The sequence below is a fragment of the Eretmochelys imbricata genome, chromosome 11 (assembly GCF_965152235.1).
Source record: "Eretmochelys imbricata isolate rEreImb1 chromosome 11, rEreImb1.hap1, whole genome shotgun sequence".
In the NCBI taxonomy this organism is placed as follows: domain Eukaryota; kingdom Metazoa; phylum Chordata; order Testudines; family Cheloniidae; genus Eretmochelys; species Eretmochelys imbricata.
In genome coordinates this window covers 63,637,138-63,661,802 of record NC_135582.1, presented here as the reverse complement: position 1 = coordinate 63,661,802, position 24,665 = coordinate 63,637,138, and the positions used below count along the sequence as shown (strand labels likewise).

At 43.2% G+C, this 24,665-nt stretch overlaps 1 protein-coding gene across 3 annotated transcripts in view; it reads left to right on the top strand.

The window, feature by feature from the left end:
* Positions 1–24,665, top strand: part of PLEKHM3 (pleckstrin homology domain containing M3) — a 152,889-nt gene that overhangs the window by 98,090 nt on the left and 30,134 nt on the right. For all 3 annotated transcript variants that reach the window (XR_013347492.1, XM_077829984.1, XM_077829985.1), the window contains one exon: positions 3,067–3,224. Coding sequence is in view for 2 of the 3 variants with exons in the window: in XM_077829984.1 (XP_077686110.1) it covers positions 3,067–3,224 (158 nt within the window). In the remaining variant the exon portion in view is untranslated. The remainder of the gene's footprint in view (positions 1–3,066; positions 3,225–24,665) is intronic.

Below are 24,665 nucleotides of genomic sequence, written 5' to 3'. Positions count from 1 at the left end.
AATGACAAAGACGAAACTCCGGGCCCTGCTTTCTCCTCACACGTTACTTGCATTCTGACACGGACCTGATTTCTTTTTGTTTTAATATTTAAACAAGAGTCCTTCAAATATACATAATAACTCCCTCCCCCCATTTAGCCAGTCCTCTTAGTCTGTTGGTTCCAATTATGGTTTTCTGGCCAAGGTTTTCTGACTGGTGATTTGGGGGCAACTCAGCTGCTCAGTGCCCCATGTAAAAGAGGCCTGACTTTCAGGCCGTGCTCAGCAACCACCCTGAAATTCAGGTCCCATTAAGGTGGCTCGGGTTGGGACCCAAAAAATACCTGAGGCACCCCAAAATCACTAGCCAGCTTTGAAACTCTAGACAAGACGTTTAAGCAACACAGCGGCTGTGTCTCATGCTTCTTGGATGCCTCTAAACTTCCGTCCTCCACCCCCCCACCCCACCCCGCTTGATTTGGACTTTTGACCCTCTTGAGTTTGAAAGCAAAAGATCTTACTTTCGTTCTAACACTGCAGCATTAACTTGTTGCTCCTCAGGTTTGGATCTTCCTATAAGGTTAGTGTCAGTGCCTTGAACCAAGCCTTCATGTTCCGTTACATGCAGTGACCTTTCTGAATTGTTTATGTTCCACTATAAGGGATCTTCCTATGCCAGGATGCAATAGGAACGTCATTTTCCCCTCAAACATGAGCAGATGTCCTATCTGTAATGCTAGCAATAACATCGCCGCTTCCTGTTCTCGCAGATGTTCTCAACAGTGCAGAGCTTTGGCAAGGAGGGGACACTTCCATTCAGTGGCATCCATTAAATTTCCTTTCCTGCTCGTGTTCTCCCAGTGATGGTGATGGGAAGGGTGGTGGGATAGAATGGGCCTTAAGAAATAACACTGCTAGACAGAGATGAAGAATGCTACTGGGATTTGTATTCACCAGCTTTGTTTTCAGAGTAACAGCCGTGTTAGTCTGTATTCGCAAAAAGAAAAGGAGTACCTGCTTTGAGCTTCACCTTGGCCACATTGGCTTTGTATCAACTTGAAATATCCAGTGAAACTCAAGTGGTATGAAACCATGTGATTTAAAACCGTTGGGCAAAATGTGTTGAAAATCCATGTGAGCCCAACCTGGCAAGTTAGGCACACGTTTAAATATGATCCTTCATCTATTTGGGAGCTGGGGGCATCTTTAGCATACTCCTTTAAAGAACAGTTATGATGTTCCTATTAACTGTAGGTCAGTATGAAATCCTACGACACATTTCTACCAGTAGTCTAGCAGGCTGCCATTCACACCATGGGAAGAGAGGGGAGGAAAGGTATCATATGAGGGCCCTGTGCTTTGCTCATTACTCCCTACACTAGCAGAATTTCTTAAAGTTCATGAAATTTTGTCTGAAGAAGTATTTTGCCTGAAGCGCCCTTACTGAAAGGTTGTCACTGAATCAGAAATTTAGAGGAGTGGTGTGGCTAGGGGCTTAATCTACATGACAGTTTTTTCACACCAATAAAAGAGTGCAAATCACTTCTGATTGCCTTACACTATTGTCTGATAGTGGATTGATGTGGGTCTTTTTGACTAGAGAACTAGTCACTTAAGGGGAAACTGGCATTTCCTTTGAATAATTTATTTTAGAATTCATCTAGTTGTAGAAAAGAATAAATACAATGTTGGAATGGTTATCGATGTACCAAAAAATCACCTCTGTTAGAATTAGAAACCTCCATTTGATCAATGGGAAAAACAGATTTGGGTGCAGAGTTGTGTTTCCTGATAAAAGTGAATGAAGAGAAAATTTGGATTTTAAAACATCATTGGAGGTTGGGCCAAAAAAATATGAATAAAAAGTAACAGTAAAGGAAAAGAATTTAAGGTAGTTTCACAGATCTTTCTGCATTTGTGTTTATATGAAAGAACGAAACTCTTCTTAGGCTTGTCTACACGGTGGGGTAGTGCGCTCTGTGGGGGTGTGGTTTCTAAAGGCACTACACGTTGCACATTAATTGGTCTGTGTGACCGCCACTGGTGTGCACTAAAAGTTCCCTAGTGCACTTTAACGTAGTAGTGTTTCAAACAGCACTACGTTGAAGGGCACTAGGAAATGATTAGTGTCCGCCAGCAGAGTCTGCCCAGACCAGTTAGTGCATTTTAGAAATCACACCCCCTAGAGCGCATTCCCCCGTGGTGTAGACAAACCCCTATCTTATCCCATCGTGCCTTGGTATTTGAACATATGTAGTACAAAGAATGATCCACTATTCAGTAATGTTGTTGCCATATATACGCTTAACGGGGGAGCGATCCCATGAATTTTCCACTTTTTACCATTGTCAGTTCTGCACAGATTTGACCATTAATATTACTTTGACCATACTTATGATTTTCATGCAGCTATAAATGAGAATTATATTCAGATTATTTCAAGTTTCAGAGTAGCAGCTGTGTTAGTCTGTATCTGCAAAAAGAACAGGAGTACTTGTGGCACCTTAGAGACTAACAAATTTATTAGAGCATAAGCTTTCATGAGCTACAGCCCACTTCATCGGATGCATAGAATGGAACATATAATAAGAAGATATATCATATACAGAGAAGGTAGAAGTTGCCATACAAACTGTAAGAGGCTAATTAATTAAGATGAGCTATTATCAGCAGGAGAAAAAAACTTTTGTAGTGATAATCAAGATGGCCCATTTAGACAGTTGACAAGAAGGTGTGAGGATACTTAACATGGGGAAATAGATTCAATATGTGTAATGACCCAGCCACTCCCAGTCTCTATTCAAACCCAAGTTAATGGTATCTAGTTTGCATATTAATTCAAGCTCAGCAATTTCTCCTTGGAGTATGTTTTTGAAGCTTTTCTGTTGCAAAATTGCCACCCTTAAGTCTTTTACTGAGTGGCCAGAGAGGTTGAAGTGTTCTCTTCTTATTTCTTATTTCCAGATTATTTCAGCTGGCTGTGAGTAGACACTTCCCTGTCTTAATGAAAGTGAGACAAACCTGTCACTGTTTCAAGGAATCCTGCTCCTTTATGGGTTTGTTAATGTCATTGTTTTCTTCTTCCAGGTCATTGAAGGAAAATTGGCTCCTTTCTTGGGGAAGGTAATCAAGTTTGCCACCTCTCATGTGTACAGCTGCAGCCTTTGTAGCCAAAAGGGCTTCATCTGTGAGATTTGTAACAATGGAGAGATCCTTTACCCCTTTGAGGATATTTCAACAAGCAGGTACAGTATGCTTCCTTTCATATGTTTTACCTGTATGTCTTATCCTCTCAAATTCCAGGTCAAATGACATTCCATTTCAGCGCTTGTGGGGAGTGGGCCTCACTAGTTCGAAGTTAAGGATGTCTTAACCTGGACTTGTGTTCCGGAGAGGCCATCCCTGAGCCTGCATGCAGATAGATGGAGAAGGGCCACTTTGTCATTTATCTGGTTCAAAAGGACCTAAAGCCCCATTTCACATAGCTCTCAAACACCTGTAGATCCCACTGCTAACGCTCAAAAGGATAGAGGTGCCCAGGGGCTGCTTTGCAGCAGGAATGCTTGAAATCTCCCTGTGGCTAAATACAACTGAGTTCGCACAGGGCCCTACAAATCCAAAGCTGAGGATGTCTTTTTAGGTCTTTCTTGCCTTCGATTTCACTGGACCTATGGAAGAATGTACCCATGCGTTATTAGATAATAATCACCTCTTCTGAGTTACAGCCGCTCCCTTACTGTGGGGTAAGGATATAACTGATACTCTATTGTCCGTGTGTGTATACATAGATTTATATTGACATCCACGTGTACACATACGCACGCACACAGACAGAAGTCATCTCACCCACCCACCACTAAAATATAGCTGCCTCTAGGTGAGAATACAACAGCTGTTTAATAACAGTCTGGGAACAGGAAGTGAGGATGGATAGTGTATCCAGTTGAAATCACATGGACAATCTAACAAGGCTCAATGCAGTAACCCAAACTGGAATTTGACCAGAACACTGGAGCAATGTTCTTACTTTTTCAAGAAGTTCCTTGGGTTTAGAACAATCACAAGAAGTAAAGACCTTGAATTTCTTATCCATCAAGGCAATGACACCTCCAGCAGTACAATCTGTCCTTTGCAAATACACCGTCATCTTAATTTATTGTCAGGTTGCATTAGTAGAATTAAAGCAACAAAAGTTAGAGGAGCCTACTCTGGGGATGATCAGGATCAGCTTGTTAAAAATTCAGCGTTGAGTTGACAAAGATCTCTGTGTCAGGAGTGGCCAAGGCCAGCCTGTTGGGGGTTTCAGGCTGACATGTCTTTCAAAGAGTATTTGCACATTCTTTCTCTGAATTCACATTCCAAGAAATGTGGAGACAAAGCGTGGGACATAAATTAAACAAGGTGTGCAGTTTTGTTTTATAAATGGTGTGCAAGAAAAATGTATCTGGACGGAGAAGTTGGAAAGGGAAAGACTTAGATGAAATGGCGTAAGAAGACTATTAAGACCATACTAAACAATTAAAGATATCCACAAAGCATGATGAGAACAGAAAAATAAGTAGTGAAATAGTCAGGTAGTGAAGCTTAATTGAAGTGTGTATGTGTACACAATTTGCCTGTTGAATGTTTGATTGGCCACCAAAGCCCTGGCGTTTGTAGTGTCAACAGCCTGGCAACTGAAACCAGAGACTGCGTACCTCACACTTGCAGAATTTAAAACTTTCCTGAAACAGGTAGCATTTCTCAAAGGGCTAGTGAAAGCCGAGTGAAACAGCTCCTCTCTCTATTTGTACATGCAGAGGTCAGCAGTTATTTTTGTTCAAGTGGCACAATGCAACAAATGCAAAATAATTATTGAAGTCGTGCCCGCCAAAGGAAGCTTTTTTCAGTAACAGGTTTAATTATAAAAAGAAAAGGAGGACTTGTGGCACCTTAGAGACTAAAAAATTTATTTGAGCATAAGCTTCCGTGAGCTACAGCTCACTTCATCGGATGCATTCAGTGGAAAGTACAGTGGGGAGATTTATATACACAGAGAACATGAAATAATGGGTGTTATCATACACACTGTAAGGAGAGTGATCACTTAAGATGAGCTAATACTGGCGGGTGGGGGGGAGAACGTTTTGTAGTGATAATCAAGGTGGGCCATTTCCAGCTGTTGACAAGAACATCTGAGGAACAGTGGGGGGTGGGGGAGGGGGGAATAAACATGGGGAAATAGTTTTACTTTGTGTAATGACCCATCCACTCCCAGTCTCTCTTCAAGCCTAAGTTAATTGTGTCCAGTTTGCAAATTAATTCCAATTCAGCAGTCTCTCATTGGAGTCTGTTTTTGAAGTCTTTTTGTTGTAATATTGCGACTTTTAGGTCTGTAATCAAGTGACCAGAGAGACTGAAGTGTTCTCCGACTGGTTTTTTAATGTTATAATTCTTGACATCTGATTTGTGTCCATTTATTCTTTTACGTAGAGACTGTCCAGTTTGACCAATGTACATGGCCGAGGGGCATTGCTGGCACATGATGGCATATATCACATTGGTAGATGTGCAGGTGAACGAGCCTCTGATAGTGTGGCTGATGTGATTAGGTCCTATGATGGTGTCCCCTGAATAGATATGTGGACACAGTTGGCAACAGGCTTTGTTGCAAGGATAGGTTCCTGTGTTAGTGTTTTTGTTGTGTGGTGTGTGGTTGCTGGTGTGTATTTGCTTCAGGTTGAGGGGCTGTCTGTAAGCAAGGACTGGCCTGTCTCCCAAGATCTGTGAGAGTGATGGGTCGTCCTTCAGGATAGGTTGTAGATCCTTGATGATGCACTGGAGAGGTTTTAGTTGGGGGCTGAAGGTGATGGCTAGTGGTGTTCTGTTATTTTCTTTGTTGGGCCTGTCCTGTAGTAGGTGACTTCTGGGTACTCTTCTGGCTCTGTCAATCTGTTTCTTCACTTCAGCAGGTGGGTATTGTAGTTGTAAGAATGCTTGATAGAGATCTTGTAGGTGTTTGTCTCTGTCTGAGGGGTTGGAGCAAATGCGGTTGTATCGTAGAGCTTGGCTTTAGACAATGGATCGTGTGGTGTGATCTGGGTGAAAGCTGGAGCATGTAGGTAGGAATAGCGGTCAGTAAGTTTCCGGTATAGGGTGGTGTTTATGTGACCATCGCTTATTAGCACCGTAGTGTCCAGGAAGTGGATCTCTTGTGTGGACTGGTCCAGGCTGAGGTTGATGGTGGGATGGAAATTGTTGAAATCATGGTGGAATTCCTCAAGGGCTTCTTTTCCATGGGTCCAGATGATGAAGATGTCATCATTGTAGCGCAAGTAGAGTAGGGGCATTAGGAGACGAGAGCTGAGGAAGCGTTGTTCTAAGTCAACCATAAAAATGTTGGCGTACTGTGGGGCCATGCGGGTACCCATAGCAGTGCCAGTGGTTTGAAGGTATACATTGTCCCCAAATGTGAAATAGTTATGGGTGAGGACAAAGTCACAAAGTTCAGCCACCAGGTTTGCTGTGACTTTATTGGGGATACTGTTCCTGACGGCTTGTAGTCCATCTTTGTGTGGAATGTTGGTGTAGAGGGCTTCTACATCCATAGTGGCCAGAATGCTGTTTTCAGGAAGATCACCGATGGATTGTAGTTTCCTCAGGAAGTCAGTGGTGTCTCGAAGATAGCTGGGAGTGCTGGTAGTGTAGGGCCTGAGGAGGCAGTCTACATAGCCAGACAATCCTGCTGTCAGGGTGCCAATGCCTGAGATGATGGGGCGTCCAGGATTTCCAGGTTTATGGATCTTGGGTAGTAGATAGAATACCCAAGGTCAGGGTTCCAGGGATGTGTCTGTGTGGATTTGTTCTTGTGCTTTTTCAGGGAGTTTCTTGAGCAAATGGTGTAGTTTCTTTTGGTAACCCTCAGTGAGATCAGAGGGTAATGGCTTGTAGAAAGTGGTGTTGGAGAGCTGCCTAGCAGCCTCTTGTTCATATTCCGACCTATTCATGATGACGACAGCACCTCCTTTGTCAGCCTTTTTGATTATGATGTCAGAGTTCTTTCTGAGGCTGTGGATGGCATTGTGTTCTGCATGGCTGAGGTTATGGGGCAAGTGATGCTGCTTTTCCACAATTTCAGCTCGTGCATATCGGCGGAAGCACTCTATGTAGAAGTCCAGTCTGTTGTTTCGACCTTCAGGAGGAGTCCACCTAGAATCCTTCTTTTTGTAGTGTTGGTAGGAAGGTCTCTGTGGATTAGCATGTTGTTCAGGGGTGTGTTGGAAATATTCCTTGAGTTGGAGATGTCGAAAATAGGATTCTAGGTCACCACAGAACTGTATCAAGTTCGTGGGGGTGGAGGGGCAGAAGGAGAGGCCCCGAGATAGGACAGATTCTTCTGCTGGGCTAAGAGTATAGTTGGATAGATTAACAATATTGCTGGGTGGGTTAAGGGAACCATTGCTGTGGCCCCTTGTGGCATGTAGTAGTTTAGATAGTTTAGTGTCCTTTTTCTTTTGTAGAGAAGCAAAGTGTGTGTTGTAAATGGCTTGTCTAGTTTTTGTAAAGTCCAGTCATGAGGAAGTTTGTGTGCAAGGTTGTTTTTTTTATGAGAGTATCCAGTTTTGAGAGCTCATTCTTAATCTTTGAAGGGTCTCCAACGTTGCTCTCCATTTTTAGCTGTTCATTTCTTTTGCTCCCCTCCCTCCTCTTCGTTTGCTAATCCTTGCTTTTATCCCCATCCTTCCCCAGCCTCACCGCTTTCCCTCCTCACTAGTTTTTTCCCTCTCCTTGCCAATACCCCATTCTGCCTTGCAGCAGAGCAGGAAAGAGAAACTAACCAGATCCTTTCAATTTAATGTTCCTGCTCTATTCCACCTGCAACCAGAGGCAAGTGACGTTGACAAGTGAGCTTGTATATTTCACTTGGTGCTCCACCAGCACATGGGGAGCAGAGGGGAAAGCAGAAACTTTCATATATGCCACTGTGTGACACACATGACAAAGATTGCTGATCTAGCCTCTCATCATGGTGATAGGCATAATATAAGGACCTACACAGATAGATAGAAATAGTTACAATACACAGAATAAACTATACCTGTGAGAAGAGAAAACCAGAACAAGATTCAGAGAACTTGGATGCTCTTACTCATCTAAACCTGAAGACATGACTTGTGCTGTACTTTTTACTGGAATATAAAACAACAGGCCTCTTAAACAACTATTGGTGCAAATTTAGGGCAGGTCTATACTACGGGGTTAAGTCGATATATGTTATGCAATTCCAGCTTCGTGAATAATGTAGCTGGAGTCGACGTAGCTTAGGTCGACTTGCTGCGGTGTCTACACTGCGCTGGGTTGACGGGAGAAACTCTCTCGTTGACTTACCTTATGCTTCGTACAGAGTCGATGGGAGAGTGATCAGCGGTCGATTTAGCGGGTCTTAACTAGACCCTCTAAATCAACCCCCGGTGGATCGATCGCCACAATGTCAGTCCACTGGTAAGTGGAGACAAGCCCTTAGATTTGTAACTTAGATGTTCTGTTACAAGGTTCACAAGGCTGTAATTAGGTTTCAGTTGCAGTTTTCACTTTCAGTTGCACTTTTCTGGGATTCACTCATTTTCTCATATTCTTGCCCCCAAGTGTTGCAACTCATGGTACCTATGATCATCTAGACTCTTTGGTGCCATGCTATAGATGTGAAGATAAGAAGAGAATGGCAGCTTTAACTCAGAAGCCTAATTTACTTTGGTGTTGCTTGTCGGTTTTTGAGTATGCAACTGGTTTTACTAGCAAATTGAACTGGATTCTTCACGTTCAGAAAGAGGCGCATGGCAACTTTTGCGGCCATCATCAGTGGCATGTGGAAGAAAAGGAAGTATTTGGGGCTGGCTGAAAACGTGGTCACCAGTGTCCCAGAGGACCAAATTCTGCTCTCAGCTGTCCCAGCACATACCCACTGAAATCAATGGGATTGCACTGGTGTAACCCAGAACAGAATTTGGACCTTAGTATTGTTTTAGCTTCTTTTTATTAAATTTAGGATAGAAAACAAGTAATAAACTGATCTGCAGTTGATGGCAAAAATAAGTTGTTCTTTGTTCAGTGACCCCTTCATTAAATGGTTGAAAGGCAAAGTGAGTTTGTGTGTCCTGATTTGGGTGTGGAGTTGTTTTTGCCACAGCCTGGCCTTTCTGCTTCCTACTAAATAGCTCACACACTTTGGAGGGACCAGAGTAACAGCTGTCATCTCGCTCAGCAGTTCTCAACCCGGGATCTGAGGCCCCCTGGGGGCCACAAGCAGGTTTCAGGGGGGTCCCCCAAGCGGAGCCACTGGAGCCCAGAGCAGAAAGCCGAAATCCCACTGCCCCGAGCCCCACTCTCCAGGGCTGGAGCCGAAACCTGAGCAACTTAGCTTCGCAGGGCCCCATGTGGCATGGGGACCCGGACAATTGCCCTGCTTTCTGCCCCCTAATGCCGGCTCTGGGTTTTATACAGTGGGGGCTGGAACAATTTGTATAGTGGAGGTGAGAGCCATTGAACCCTGTATATGATGGAAGTCACTTCAAGCCAGGGGATGCGGCTACACCCTCGTCCTGGCACCTATGCTCTTATATGCAGAAAAACAGCCGTTGTGGCACAGCTGGGCCGTGGAGTTTCTATAGCATGTTGTGGGGGCCTCAGAAAGAAAAAGGTTGAGACCCCCTAGTCTAGCTCAGTGAGTCCCAACCTTCCAGACTGCTGCAGCCCGTTCAGGGGTCTGCTCTGTCTTGCATACCCCCAAGTTTCATCCCCCTAAAACTACTTGCTGACAGCATCAGACATAAGAATACAAAAGCGTCACCCCACATTATTACCAAAAAATTGCTGACGTTCGAATTTTTACCACAGAATTATACAATAAATCAATTGGAATATAACTATTGTGCTTACATTTTAGTATATAGTATACAGAGCAGTATAAACAGGTCATGGTATGAAACTGTAGTTTGTACTGACTTTAGTAGTGCTTTTTATATAGCCTGTTCTAAAACTAGGCAAATATCTAGATGAGCTGATGTACCCCCTGGAAGACCTCTGTGTACCCCCAGGGGCACACGTACCCCTGGTTGAGAACCACTGATCCGGCCCTTTCAGACCCAGCTAGACTTCAGCTTTCGAGGGCCGTAAACGTATGCAGAGTCTCATGTCAGCTGAGGCAGAGGAAAGTCTCATTCCAAAATATTCTCCTTTGTTTTGAGTTGGAATTTGTGAAGGATGGGCCCTTGTTTAGACAGAGGTATCTAAGAAAGAAAGGGGGAAGCACAAGGGACCCCTCTTAAAGGACTGGTGTTTCTCTTTGCTCCGCTTGTTTGCTCACCGTTCATTTTTGTCAGTCCTTGAGCAAACAGAGTGAATACCTGGATTATGCACTCATCTGGGTTTGAATACACATATATTACATACCCTCCTCTCACTAATCAGCATGACACATTCCTTTGTTGGCAAATGGTTCCAAAACAAACACAATCAGTTCACTTAATTAGCAGGTCTGTGGGCCGTGCTTGGCAGTCTTCTGACATCCGGTTCAACAATACAGAACAACAGTTTGCTGTCTTAGCTGTGCTGGAGGGGAGGACTTACAAAGTTATAAGCTTTTTAAGGGTATTTCCTTTCTGTGGCTTCTCTTGGGAGGCAGCCATCCTGTGCAGAATGTAAATAGGCCATAGTCCAGAAGCAGCAAAATACAAATTGGCCAGTCATATTGGAAGCCTCTTTCAATTTACGTTTGATTTCCCTGTGCTGGTTCCCCTCCTCTATAGCTATCCTTTCTTTATTTAAGTAAGTGCTCATCAAGGATCTTTCTAAACTTCATAGACTCTGCTTCCTTTGGGAGTCCTTTAAATAATTAGAAATGTATTGAAAGCCCAATCAGTCATTTTAAACTCCGGGGGCGAGATCCTCAGCTGGTATAAATTTAGTCATAGTACCATTGGCTTGACTGAAGCTATTACAATTTACGCCAGCTCAGGATCTGCCTTCTCTTTTATTGCTTGGAGTTAAAATTTATTCCAGACTTAAGTTTAGTGCAGAAAAAAAAAAAACCAACTAAACAACTGATCATCTCCTATTAGGTTGTTAATTTATTGACCAAAATGTCTCAAAGTAGGCTTTAATATCCCTGATTCTAAATGGGTTTTCAGAGTTGTCCTCTGTTTTGTCAGTACCTGGTCACTATACATGGATATAATCTGCTATTGCTTACTCAGCTCTGTGGTGGAAAGCTTATTTCTCTTCATCCTGAAATGAAATAAAATAAAATAAATAAATCAGAAATGAAAACATAACATCCTTGTGGATGTAAAATTGTCTATAATAACTTATTGTGCTTATTTGTATTACGACCCAGAACAACCTTTTAAAACATCAGGGCTGTAAATCTCATGAATTACCTGGGAAAATTTCATTGATTCAGAAATTGAATGAAATGGTTAATTTGTGTCCGATTCTGCCACCCTTAAGTTGAGTTGCACCTTACTCCATAAGTAGTTTTATTAGGACTTCACCCAAAGTAAGTCACTTCTCACCGTGAGTAGGATTATCCTTTGTAAGGGTTTTCTCTCTTTCTACTTAGATAAAATGTTATGTCTTGTGTTTAAGGTTAAGTTTAATGCTACCCAGTGAATAAGGTCCTGATCTTGCCAACACTTACTTACATGAATGATTTTACTCCTGGGAGTAGTCTCCTTGCATTCAGCAGGCCAAGTCACTCACTTGTTGAATGACTTCGTATTTTGGTGAAATGTGTTTTTGTATCTCTATTTTAGAACTGTTGAGAGTGGTTCTGTTATGTCAAGGTTAAACTGTTCTAACTTTGCAAAGTTAATGTTCTCCCAATGTCAGGTAAGGCATAAAGTTTTAAGGTAAAAACATAAAAACTTAGGTTTAAAATAGCAGTGCTGTATCAACCACTGTAGATGCCACTGTAAGCTTAAGCCACATTCCTGCAAAGACTTATGCATGTTCCTAACTGTACACCTTGTTTTACAGAAGTCAGTGGGACTAGTCACAGTCCATAAAGTTAAATACACCTGTAATTCTTTGCAAGATCGTGGCTGTATTGTGTTATGGCTGCACTGCCATTGGAGAAAAATGCATTTGAGCCTTTGTGGGAATATCAAAGATCTATGCTGAGTACAGATACTAAAAGGCATCGCAGAGAGTACTTCCAGAAGGGCCAGATTTTCCAAACAGGTCAGCGTACCAACTGCTGATCTGTCGAAAATCTGGCCCTAAGTGGCACGTCGACTGCAGAGTGTTGAGCCCTGTTTTTTTTAAAACGGTGACCTTTATGTAGGTACCTAAATGGGAACTGAGTCCTTTTGACAATCTGACCCCATGTGCATCTGTCATATCTGGTCAAAATCTTCTGGACCAAGCTTTGGTTTTGGTGTCTTTGCAGAGTTGAACCGTAACTATGTAATTGGAATATGCAACTGGAAAAAGGTTGAATAGTTACCTGGGCCTACGTAACACAGTGACTTTCCTAACAAGCATTCTATTTTGAAGAAGCATTCATTTAAAAGGTAGATTTGAGAGTCTCGGTTCTGACTGCTACCTTTCTTTTTTACCTAGACCTTCTTTACTAACAAAATTATCTTGGCTAGACGTGTCCTGCATAAAACAGACATTGGGCCCAGTCCTGCAAACACTCAGGCATTTGGGTGCTCCACCCATCTAACTCAGTGGAACTACTCACATAAGCCTTGGTACTCATGGCCATGTTTGAAGGGTCAGGCCCAGAGTCAGGTGTACAGGGATGTAGTCAGGGTAACAGGGACGTGGCTTCACCACAATTTTGTTCCACACCATCATTTAAGTTCAGCACCACCTCCTGGCTGCACCTCCCTCCTGCCTGAACATGGTGCCCATCTCCCTTCCTACTCTCTTCTGCGACTTGATCTGCATCCCTGATCTCTCTTCTTTCCGAGATCAAATACCACTTACCTTTCTACCTGCCATCGCAGATCTTCCCCCACTCTCCTTCCCCCAGTGCAGAGCCACTCCTCAGGCCATGCACCCAATTCATCTCTCCCTGCTTCCCAGAAAACACCCCACCTCTGACCAAATAATAATAATAACTCCTAGCTCGGACATAGCCATAGATCAGCCTTAGATCTTTAAGAACTTTACAAAGGAGGTCTTTACCATTTTCCCCAGTTTGCAGTTGGGGAAACTCCATCATCCTAGCAGCTCCGCTCTCTTTAAATCTTCCCCATCTCCCTGCTGGCAGTACCACCAGCCCCAAGGGCTCACACATCATCATGTTGCCCTTAAAAAATTATGAGATTATATTTTATGCATAATAAAGGTTATGTGCTTTTTCTTTGTCTTCTGGTTTTTGACTACAGTGGCTCTTCGCCTGCTGACACTAGCCGAGGGACTGGCTCTACATTTTTAATTTTTGTAAATAAATTTTCAGTGTCACTTTTCGGGTTTCCTGTGCACTAGGTCTGACCCCCAAATTTGTCACATTACTCTCATTCTCAGTTGTAGACCTACAGAATCCAGCTGTGACTGATGCTTATCCCTTAAAGCTCCCTGTTGAGTGCAAATCTGGAAATATAAATAGATGAGTGGGACATAAAACACCCTGGAAACCCAACGGCATTAAATGTAGACATAATTAACGGGAAGTTAAAGACAGGCTTGCTGCCTTAACCAAGAGCAACCGAAGAAATAGCCCTCAGAGCTGCAGAATTTCTTTACATTGCCTACTTTGCTTGAGCCTGTTGTTATATGTTAATAAATACCATTAATTCAGTAGATCAACACAACTGTCATTCAGAAACATCAGCTTGTTAAAGCAAAGTGCTTTCCCTGCTGTTGAGCCCACTGTCATAGGAGACTCTGAGGTGAATGTTGGTTTTTAGCTGATTATGCCCAGGCACGCAGCAGGCATGATTCTCTGTAGCTTTGCACCCTGCATGGTAGTTTTCAGCTGTGCAGAGTGGCTGTACAACATTGCCAGCGGGGAACAGCAGGGTGTTGCAATCAGGCCCAGTGGCGTAAATCACTTGCTGTGGTGTAAATCAGCAGTAATTCTAGTGAAGTCTTATGGATTGTCCCTGGTTCAAGCTAGATCAGAATCATCCCCAGTGTTTGTCTTCGTATTTGGCTCCAAATGCTAATTTTAAACTACAATATATGGTGTGCTACATAAATTTGAGCCTGATCCAGCACCACTTGTACAGGTGAGTAAATCGTACTGACATGGATCCCAGTTCTGCTATTCTAATGTTGAGTAGAACCTTGCCATGCCAGTGCTCCTATAGAAATCAAAGGGAGCGCTCGTGTGTTTGTTATATCCACTGTTTTTCTTTCGTCTTATAATTAGATTGTAAACTCTTTGTAGAGACTGTCTGTGTTCTGTGTTTGCACGGCACCTTGCACATTTGGGTTAGATCCCCTAGGTACTATCACAACAGCTTATACCAATGTAGGAGTAGCAGAATCAGGCTCTATTTAATTTAATTTAATTTATTCACATGTTCCATGGGTTTCAGACCTGGCCAGCATGCATCTGTGCTTTAGGTTTGCTGTCAGAGTAAACTGTTATCAAAGTAAACTGTTCAGTGAATACACATTGCTGGTCACACATTGCTAGCTCTTTTCTTCAGTTTCTGCAACTATCAAACTGGGATAACAATTGCCTACCTCACATGGGATGGTTTGAGGATTAAGTAGTTGTTTGTACTGTTCTTTAGCCTCAGAGTGCATTCAACCTAGAATATTATCTATAAGCAGGAAGCATTAACATACTAAGAGCAGCCCTCATTTGATGATTGTGTGTATACTAACGAGGGCCATAATTACAATTTGTTTCACTGCAATCTGTATTTAGTGCGGGAAATTCCAGAATATGATATCTGGGCATAGGCTTAATAACCTAGACTGGGTGCATAGGTCCAGATATAGTGTCTATTCCTTACATGCTGTAATCTATATAGCAGATGCATAATTTTTAAAGCAGGTCTGAAGTACTGTATTTGGACATGAAGTTTTCAAACAATGCATAAAAATTTTTCTCCTGTCCATGTCAAGCTGCCTGGTTAAGAGAGTAAGTGTGTCGCCAAAAGCAAAGGGAGGAGGGCACTATTCTGCCAAGCGCCTCATGCAAGGGAAAACCTGTGTCCATATCAGTGCCAAGTCTCTTCCATTCATTTACTGTATTAGAGCCCATTTTCCTCTCCAGCATGCCTCTCGGACTGGTTCCTAGGCAACTGTAACAATGTTGCTGCACATGTGCATCAGGCATTCATTGCCTTTGGGGGCTGTTTTGTTTTGAAAGTGAATGCAAACTAGTCTGTTGCCTTTTCTTTCAGTTCTGTTAACCTCTCTGAGAGTTTTGCAGGGTGCCCATGTGTTACCCGCAGTTGAGCGGTGCAGACAGCTTGCCCACACACGCACGCACACACCCGGAACAAGATTACACATTGGTTGTCTTCTCTAGTCAAGGCTCGTTTAAGCTGCAGTGTTTAGATACGTGGGTTTTTCCATAGCTGGGCTACAGCTATAAACCTGAGTATGCTAGATGCAAAATACACATAGGGCACCGTTTAGAAAATACAATGAATTGTCCACGTTCTCTTGCTTTCACTCCCTGTCTCTGTGTGAATTTCACCTACAGGGTTCTGGACGAGAGAGGGCCCAATCCTGCAATCTCTAACTCACACATGGAGTCCCATTGATTTCAAGGGATTACTCATCTGAGTAAGGGATTTCAAGATCTGGCACAGAGTAGATTGTTCTTTGTATGACAAAATAAAAATCAGCTGATAGAATTACATGAGAGAAAGGGTGGTCTTGTCACTAGGCACTGGAGTGATGATACTCAGGAGTTCATTTCCCATCTCTGCCACAGGCTTCCTATGTCACCTTGAGCGACTCTCTTCATTTCCCCATAGCATCTGTAAAATGGGGATAATAATACTTCGTTTCACCCACCGTTTGTCTGGCTTGTGCACTTAATTTATAAGCTCTTTGAGGCAAGGACTGTCTCTGTATGTTTGCACAGCACAGGGGTTCTCAAACTTTTTTTTGCTGGGCCCCCCTTTGAAAATATTTCAGGCTGTGATGATTCCCTCCCACCCACCCCCCAAAAAAAAGTGATAGCAAATTACTATACATACTCAAAGGAGCCCTAAATAAAGCATGTAATCATTATTCCTGCAGTCAAAGGCAGTGAAGCCTTTAAAAAACTGCAAAGTAGGGTGACCATATTTCAAGTTTCCAAATAAAGGACACTGCTGGAGGGTGGAGTACAGTAATACTATACCAGGCCACCCTGACTTCTGCGCTGCTGCGGGCGGCGGCTCTGCCTTCAGAGCTGGGCGCCCGGCCAGCAGCTGCCGCTCTCCAGTCGCCCGGCTTTGAAGGCAGCACCACCGCCCGCAGCAGTGCAGAAAGTACGGTATTGCCACCCTTCCATCTCGTGACACACACACCCCCCCCCCCCACGCACAACTGTCTTGAGACTCCTTTTTGGGGCAGGACCCCCAGTTTGAGAAACGCTGATCTAGACACTTCTGTAACGCAAAGAATAAATAGTAATAAAAACTCATGCCTGTCTAGGATTATTTTAATCAGAGCTCTGCTGAACGAATACATGTGACATCGGCGAAAGAAAGTTGAAAACAATTTCCTATGATTACATTTTCGTGTTCTTTAGGCTGAATGAGCAGGGATCCCATGGAAAAAATAATATGTGATCATGTGATTAAAGGCTGTATCATAATGCGTACGCACAAGGGGGCTAAATTAAGGCTGCACAAGCAACCTTAATTCTGGTATTTCCTAACTTTTGAGAGCTTGGCTTTGCCATCTTATTGTTCTTTTAATGTGACCCGGGGTGCAATATGTAATAATAAATAATAAGAGTACCAATATGGTGCATAACAATTCTCTGGTTTTGATTTGGGGATTTTGCTCCTTCTCTGTTATACTTCGTAATGGAACAAAGATTATGTAGAGAACATGCTAATTCTCTGTGGTACTATACACCGATGCAAATCAGCAACCCAGAAGAAAATATGCCTAAATCATAAAATACCCTGAAGTTTCGACAGACACGGAATAGGCCATAAAAGAGCATGAAAGGAGATAAAGCACCAGAAGGAGATGAAGCTATTTTAGATGCCCTCTTAAAAGGTTGAGAGTCAGTATGAAAACAACATAATACATTCTCAAGTCCTTCAAAAGATATTTGCAGAATAGGAAGGTATCATTATTAATGTGGAACATTACGACATCATTCATAACAAAGGAAACATGAAAGGCCTGAATAACTACAGACTCATAAGCTTATTGTCAGTAGTATCCAGAACTCTCACAAAAGATGCAGGGACTTACGGCCTTCAACCATGAAAGGAATCAGGATTCAGAAATAATATCTTAAGTATGGATCACCTGTGACAACGAGTAAGGTTAAGGAACAGACAACCAAGTGCGGCAAACTGTTGCAGATGGTCTTTTGTGGACTGCAAAACATGCTTTGTCTCTATGGAAATAGGAGCACTGGAAAACAAAAACAGTAGAACAGGCATATGTGAGAATCTTGAAATATGCATCTAGAAACAGCCATAATGTTCAGATTTGAAAAGGAGAGTTGAGAGGCTATGGGCACATCTACATTTGAGATGGGAGGTGTGATTCCCAGCTTCTGTAGATGTACCTGCACTAGAACTGCTCAAGCTTTGTGCCTAAAAATAGCAGCGTGTCCACAGCGGCATGAGCTAGCCACCCGTGTACGTAGCCAGAGGGTCAGGTAGGGGTGTACTCAGGTGGGGTCACTGAGAGTTAGGTGCTTCGCTGCCATTTGTGCCTTTGAAAATCTCCCCAAAGACACCGTAGGCCAAATTTTCAGAAGTGCTCAGTCCCATCGGGGCACCCAAGCAAGTGAAGAGATTTTCAAAAGAGCTTCCTTGGCATGTTGGGAGTTGAACACGCATGAAAATCTGACCTCAGTTGTGGGTATGGAGAAAGTGTAGGCTTATGTCAACAAAAGTCACTTCCAGGCTGGCAAAGACTTTTGGAAACCTGGATTGGGAAGAGTAGGAACACCAAGGAAATTGGAGAGTAATTGAACAGCCTTAGATTGATGGACGGCATTCTCTTTTTGACGAAGAACCTTGCAGCAAGGTTTACCAAGCTATTTTTAATGTTCATTGTGTAGATTCTGCTGATTCAAATTGTTGGCACCATCAGCAAAATGAGACGATTTTGACTAGTCTATGTTGTACCCTCTGATGCCCACCACCAAATGATGGTGATTGCATTTACTGATAGCCATAGCATGGAGTCAAAACTCAGGCACCCATCTGTCACAAGGTGAAGACAGATCAAAACACAACCCCTGCTGGTACTAACTTGACTGACAGGATGGCATCAGTGCTAATACATAAAGATCACATGATGGTGTCCAAGTGAAAATGATGCCTGTTAAAAAACATCTGTGCGTATTATGATGTTGAGATAAGGCAAAATGTTAGAGCACGTCACAACCAATGAAAATTCAGTAACAAAAATTATGCTAAAATTACCTTATGACTGTAAACTCCACCAATGTTACAAACATTGCGTTAGGAACCAAAGGAGCCATGTTACATTTAAATCAATTATTTTGTGTCTCTGGCCATTGCAGCAAATACCATCAGAACATTTCACCGCACCAAGTAAATGTTACGTAATGGTGGGAGAATATATAGTCCCCCTCCATGGACTTCTGTGTAAGAAAGGATAGAAGTTCTGTGTACCACTTGTAATAGGGTAGTGCCATGATTAGTAAGGAATAGCCAAGCATTTATAGCATTGGCCAGCATCTTTGCAAATCCCTGTTACAGGCCCAGATTCTTGCAATCAGACTTGTGCGGGTTGACCTAACACCTGCAAGGAGCTGCCTTGAGGTCGGTTGGCTCTGTCCACCTGTGTGGATCTGATTTCAAGATGCAGGCATCTATGCGCTGTAATGCTTGCACACAGTGAGACTGAGCTAACAGCCCTGTAATGACTTCCTTGCATTTTGTTCGGTCACATGATCACCGTAGCAGTTCTTTCAGGACTAAGTTATTGGAATTTTGTTCCAGGGAACATCAGTTCATCTAAAGATGCAAAGGGCAGCATGTTATTCCTGAAACCCTTTTAATATTTGCCCAGCAAGAACTGAGAAAAAATCAGGGCAGGCCTGATGTATTGATATTTATGACCCCGAGGGAGACCTGAATTTGATTTCTGGTGCTGTTCTCTTGCCCCACTGCAGAAGCAGGCAGTGCATGCTACGCCCGGGGAAGAGGGAGTGTTTTTGTTCCTTGGCAGTCAGCATCGACCTCAGTGGGTTGCATAAAGAGCAGCGTAGTCTGCGAAGTCACATGCACTCTTCTGCGAGAAGGGAGGGGTAGCCGTGATGCGGTTCTCCAAGGGTGTATGAAGGGACTGCTCAAGGCTCCAACATTGCAGAAGATCCCTTAGGATGAGAGTTGAGCCCAAATCCCCCAGGAATATAAAGTAACTGACTGACCACGAGCAGAAAAATTGACCCCCAGGGAGAGAGACTCACTGAGTCTCTGACTCTTAGGCATGTACCCAGAATGGCTTGCATAGAAGTCTGATTTTGTTCTTCTATTCTGTCGTCTTCAAAGCAACACGTCTCTCTTGTTGTTTACTTTTTGTGGATCCCAACAAGGCCTGTTGTATTTGTCCAAGGCACTACAAAAGCATCTGAGGAGAGGAGCATATATATATATAATTGAGGGTGGTTTGTAAAGGGGGTGTTGTTTCAGATGCGTATGAGAAACGCCCTCTCTTCTAACACAGGTGCTGCGTGTTGCCCTTAGAAAATACAGCTGCAGCGGATCCAGATTCCAGTCATATCTGTATGCTGGCGAGATGGGAGTTGGGGTGGAGGGGCGTACAGGGAGAGGGAAGAGGGAAATTTTGTTTCATTAATCCAAATTTGAGGTTATGTTGTAGCCAGGATGTGAGCTGTATTTGAAAGTTTAATTGCTGAGATGTTACAGTTGGTAGCTTCTGATATGTATAAGTTAGGTTTGACTTTCAGAGTTCAGTTCAAGTTCACGGCTCACTCTTGGTTCACTGTTGAGCTGCTGTCCCCGTCAGTTACTAGATGGTGTTCAAGTTGTGGGGTACTTGCTTATGCAGGTCGCTGAGCCATTTCACTGGCTGCTATATTTTCCTGAATTTTAACATTATGTGAAAGCTCCCACACCATGGGAATCACGGATATTTGTAGTATCACAGCTAGAAAGAGACAATAAATACGGCTGCAACGGTTCCTTGCACTAGACAACGCCTCAATCATCGATTTGCCTTTAACAGTGAACAGTACAGCTTAGAAATTAGTACAGAATTGGCTGTGGTGTCAATGCGCGGTGTGTAAGGCAGGGCTGATGTTTCAGAGCATTGCGAATCTCTCGGGATACAGGCTGCCACGTTTAGTAGTGTGCTCTGGGCCAAGTGTGATCAGGAGCACCTGCAAACCCAAAATTACATTAACCAATTATGGGAAACAACCCACAAGCACTTTATTAATGATTCCTGGTCTTAGGTCTCTGCCTCATGGACTTCGAGAAGGTAGAAAGATGTTCTAATTGTTAAATACAAATGTGTATCTATTGACAAATCCGTGCCCGTACGTTCTCCAAATTCTGTATGCCAGGAGATGGTCTCACAAAAACATTGTCAAGAGGAATCACTTGGCTGGGAGTTTTAAGCCCAGCAGCCATTCATGTTTTTGATGTATGCTGGTAAATTAGATTTCAGTATGAAGGAAGAAGCAATGTGCCTGAAGTATTCCCACAGGGAATGACTTTTCTGTCATGGCTGGAACATCTTTCCTAGTGAGCTGAAGTGTGGTCAGTCAGTTGATATTGGTAGGTTACTTTCATTTGTATATATGGCTTGGTACTCTGGGCTGCTGAAAATCATAGAATCATAGAATCTCAGGGTTGGAAGGGACCTCAGGAGGTCATCTAGTCCAACCCCCTGCTCAAAGCAGGACCAATTTTTGCCCCAGATCCCTAAATGGCCCCCTCAAGGATTGAACTCACAACCCTGGGTTTAGCAGGCCAATGCTCAAACCACTGAGCTATCCCCCCCTGCCCCCCCCAAATCATCTTTTGTATTCTAAGGTACAGTGGGCCCAATTCTGATCTCTCAGCTGTTTTGCCCTAGGGAACTCACTCGCTTTCGGTGGAGTAACTCTTTTACATCACTGCAGTGCGAACTCAGCATCAGCCCCAGCCCCAAGAGTTTCTGTGGCAGTGCTAAATTGGCATATGCATTGGAGGCTAACAGAAGCATCCTCTAGCCCTGCTCCTGCATGGAGCCGGCATGGCCGTGGGCAGCCATGTTTGCCTGCACTAAATAAGAGTTCTTCTGAGTACAGTGTTGTTTGCTCAGCCTGCTGTTGGGGCAGAAAGCACAGGTGCATTTGTGAGAGAAGCTGAGAAATGGGCTCTCAAGGTTGGCATCATTGGGGGAGCAAACAGAGCAATTTGTGAAGGACTTTGGGGTCCTTAGGGATCAAAGAGAAGACCAATAGTCCTGGACGTGGATTGTGTGACTGCCGCTCACGCTCCCAAATAAGTGCAGTGAGCTCTTCGGGCCAGGGACCATCTTTCTAGATCGTGGTTGTGCCATACTAACACAGTGGGGCCCTGGTCTGGGGTTGCCGCAGTCCAAATAATAAATCAGAGTAACAAGAAATTTCTTTCCACCCTGTTTTTGGGGGAACTGAGAGCTGTTTGTTAATTTCACAAATGATCCTCATCTGAGCATATTGCTGAGTTACGAAGCATTTGACAAATGAATTTGTTTTAATTTTGAAATCTGTAATCCTTTTTTTCCCCCCCCCCTCCGTTAATGACCTTTGGATAGCAAGAGCAGGTGCGGTCGGCTTCTCTGTAATCCGGCAGGCATCCATTTCAACAGCAGTGCCTGATAAGTTTTGTCACTTCCCCGAGTGCTGGGGAGAATTATCAAGAGGGGGAAGGGAGTGGCACTGAATGAAGACAAAATTACACTCATCATCAATCATTAGCCTCTAGCAACTTCCAGAGAATTGTAAATCACTGACTAACCAGGGAGAATTAGCTTGATAAAATCACCATTAGTGTCAGTTTGGAGTTATTTAAAGTTTTAAAGGGCGTGGCTGTTTTCTCTCTCTCTCTCATTCATTTGTATCTGTGCAGATGTGTAATATAAGTGTGTGTGCTTGCATGTGTACATGACCCTATCCAGCAAAAGCACATGCTTAACTTGAAGCATGTGAGAACTCCCACTGAAGTCAATGGGACATCAAGCTTAAGTGCTTTGTTGGATACGGGTTGTAATTCTCTCTCTCTCAGAGAGTAGGAGAGGCGGATCTTGGGGCAAGGTAACATCATCCTTAGCGGGAGCGTGGGGCACATCCTCATCTGGTGTAAATTGTTGTAGCTCCATTGACATAAGTGAAACTGACAATTTACACCAGATGAGGATGTGCCCCTGTAAGTCTTCCCTGGTCCTCTTCCCAGCCATGTGGCAGGTGAAAGTTGGACAAAGCTTTAAAGTTTAAAGTGCAGTCAGGAGCTGAGGCACAGGAGGAAATGGCTATTTGTGCCTGGACTTCCCCCAGTGGTGCCAACCCCATTATTCAGAAATCATGAGCTGGCTCTAAAAACCATCTGATTGGCTTGTTTTTAAATAAATGTATGGTTTTTTCTTATTTGCCTCCTGGTTTCTCAGCCATTAGGGTACCACTCGCTTCCCATTTTCAAGCTTTTCTCCACAATCTTGGGGATTAGAAACTTGCTCCTTTTCACATGAAACCTGAGACTCCCACACAATCACCTGCCTCCAGCAGCTGGGGATTAAAGAAAACACCAGATATCACAAGATTTGTGGTGAAATCATGAAAACTGACCACACCTCTACATTTAAAAAATGAATTTCCTTAAGGACTCATATTGTGTTCTTGTCTTCATTATTTAATACACCCACTTCATCTAAAATTATTTATCCCTTAATCCCTTTTGTATTATTTGGCTACAAAGCTGCAGCTACCAAGCCCATGACGTGTTCGTCCCTACAGCTGGCTATTTGCACTGAAAAGATGAGAATTTAAAATTGCTTAGCTCTCCATAATTATTGTAATGTTACACGGCTCTTACATTAACATACTGCACAGCAGTACCTAATTCAGAATTAGTGTGTTGATGTCATTGTCTCTGAATGGTTAAATAACAGACCACTCATTTTGCTGGAACGATGGAGTCTTCTAAATTTAAAAAGAGAAAAACACTGTTGTAATGGAGGGTGAGACCAGAAGGGACCATTACAATCCTGTAGTCTGAGCTGCTGCATAACGCAGGCTGAAGAATAACACCCAATAACTTTCTGTGTTCCCTTTGTACTTGGTTGAATATCTTAGTTTTCTTCTGTGGTAGAAGTGGACAGCAGTTTTATTCTTCGCAGAACAGCTGGCCACTGCAGTGGAATTCCAGTGAGAAAATGTCATAATTCCATTGTTCCAAGATCTGAAATATGCATTAGTAGAAGTGGAGACAATCACTTTGAGCATGCAAACTAAAGCAGAAAACTTGCATTTTATAAAAGAGCAATGGGAGAACACAATCTCTCTATAACAGATAAATATACCTATTCCCTAATGAGCCTTGGCGTTGACACTTAACAAGATGAACACTCATCATGGTAATAATTAATATTAACGGAGCAGAAATCCTAGGGCAGATCTTCAGCAGATATAGATGGGTTCTTTGATTTCAATAGATCTGCATCCGTTTTTTACAGCAGCTGAGAATCTTGACCCGTGTGTACTGTGTACTTTTGCTTCCTATTATTATTATTATTATTTATTCATTTTTTCATTATTATTTATTTGTATTATCATAGCTCTAGTCATGGACCAAGACTCTCTTTTGCTGGACAGACACAGAACAGAAAGACAGGCCTGCCCGAAAGAGCCTGTAATCTCAGCATTAGACAAGAGACAACAGGTGGATACAGACAGACGGGGGAGCACAAGGAAACAATGAGACCATATTGGTCAGCATGACAGGCTGTGCTCTCAGCACACCACAGCCTAACTATTGTCAAGTTGTGTGTAGGCACCACTACAAAGGAGAGCCGTGAGCAGGAAACTGAAGGAGAAGCAGATGTTTACGGGGAGCTCCTCCCAAGCATGCAGGGCAGCATGGGAGAAAGCACAAAGGTGCTTGTTGGACAAGTGAACAATGGAAGCTGGTGTAAAGGGCCAATCGGAACCAGGAGTTGACCTTTCCCTACTGAATGAGAGAGAGGTCAGGAAGGGCCTTGAAAATGTATACAAGTAGCTTGTGTTTGATATGATGAAGAGGGAGCGAGTGAAAGAATGTAAAGAGAGAGGTGATGTGGTCAAAACAATGGGCTAGGAAAATAACCATGAATGGCCCTGAGTGGGAAAAGATTGCATTTGTCAAGGCCAGAGACCAGGAGGTTGCTGTGTTTGAGACATGAGATGATGAGAGCCTGGACAAGAGTCTGAGCTATGTGGGTGGATAGGAAAGGTTGAGTCTTAGGGATGTGAAGCAGAAAAAAAATCTGCAAGACTTAGATGTGAGGAAAGGCCTAAGCTACCAGAACTTTCCCAGCAAGCGTTTGCTGTCCAC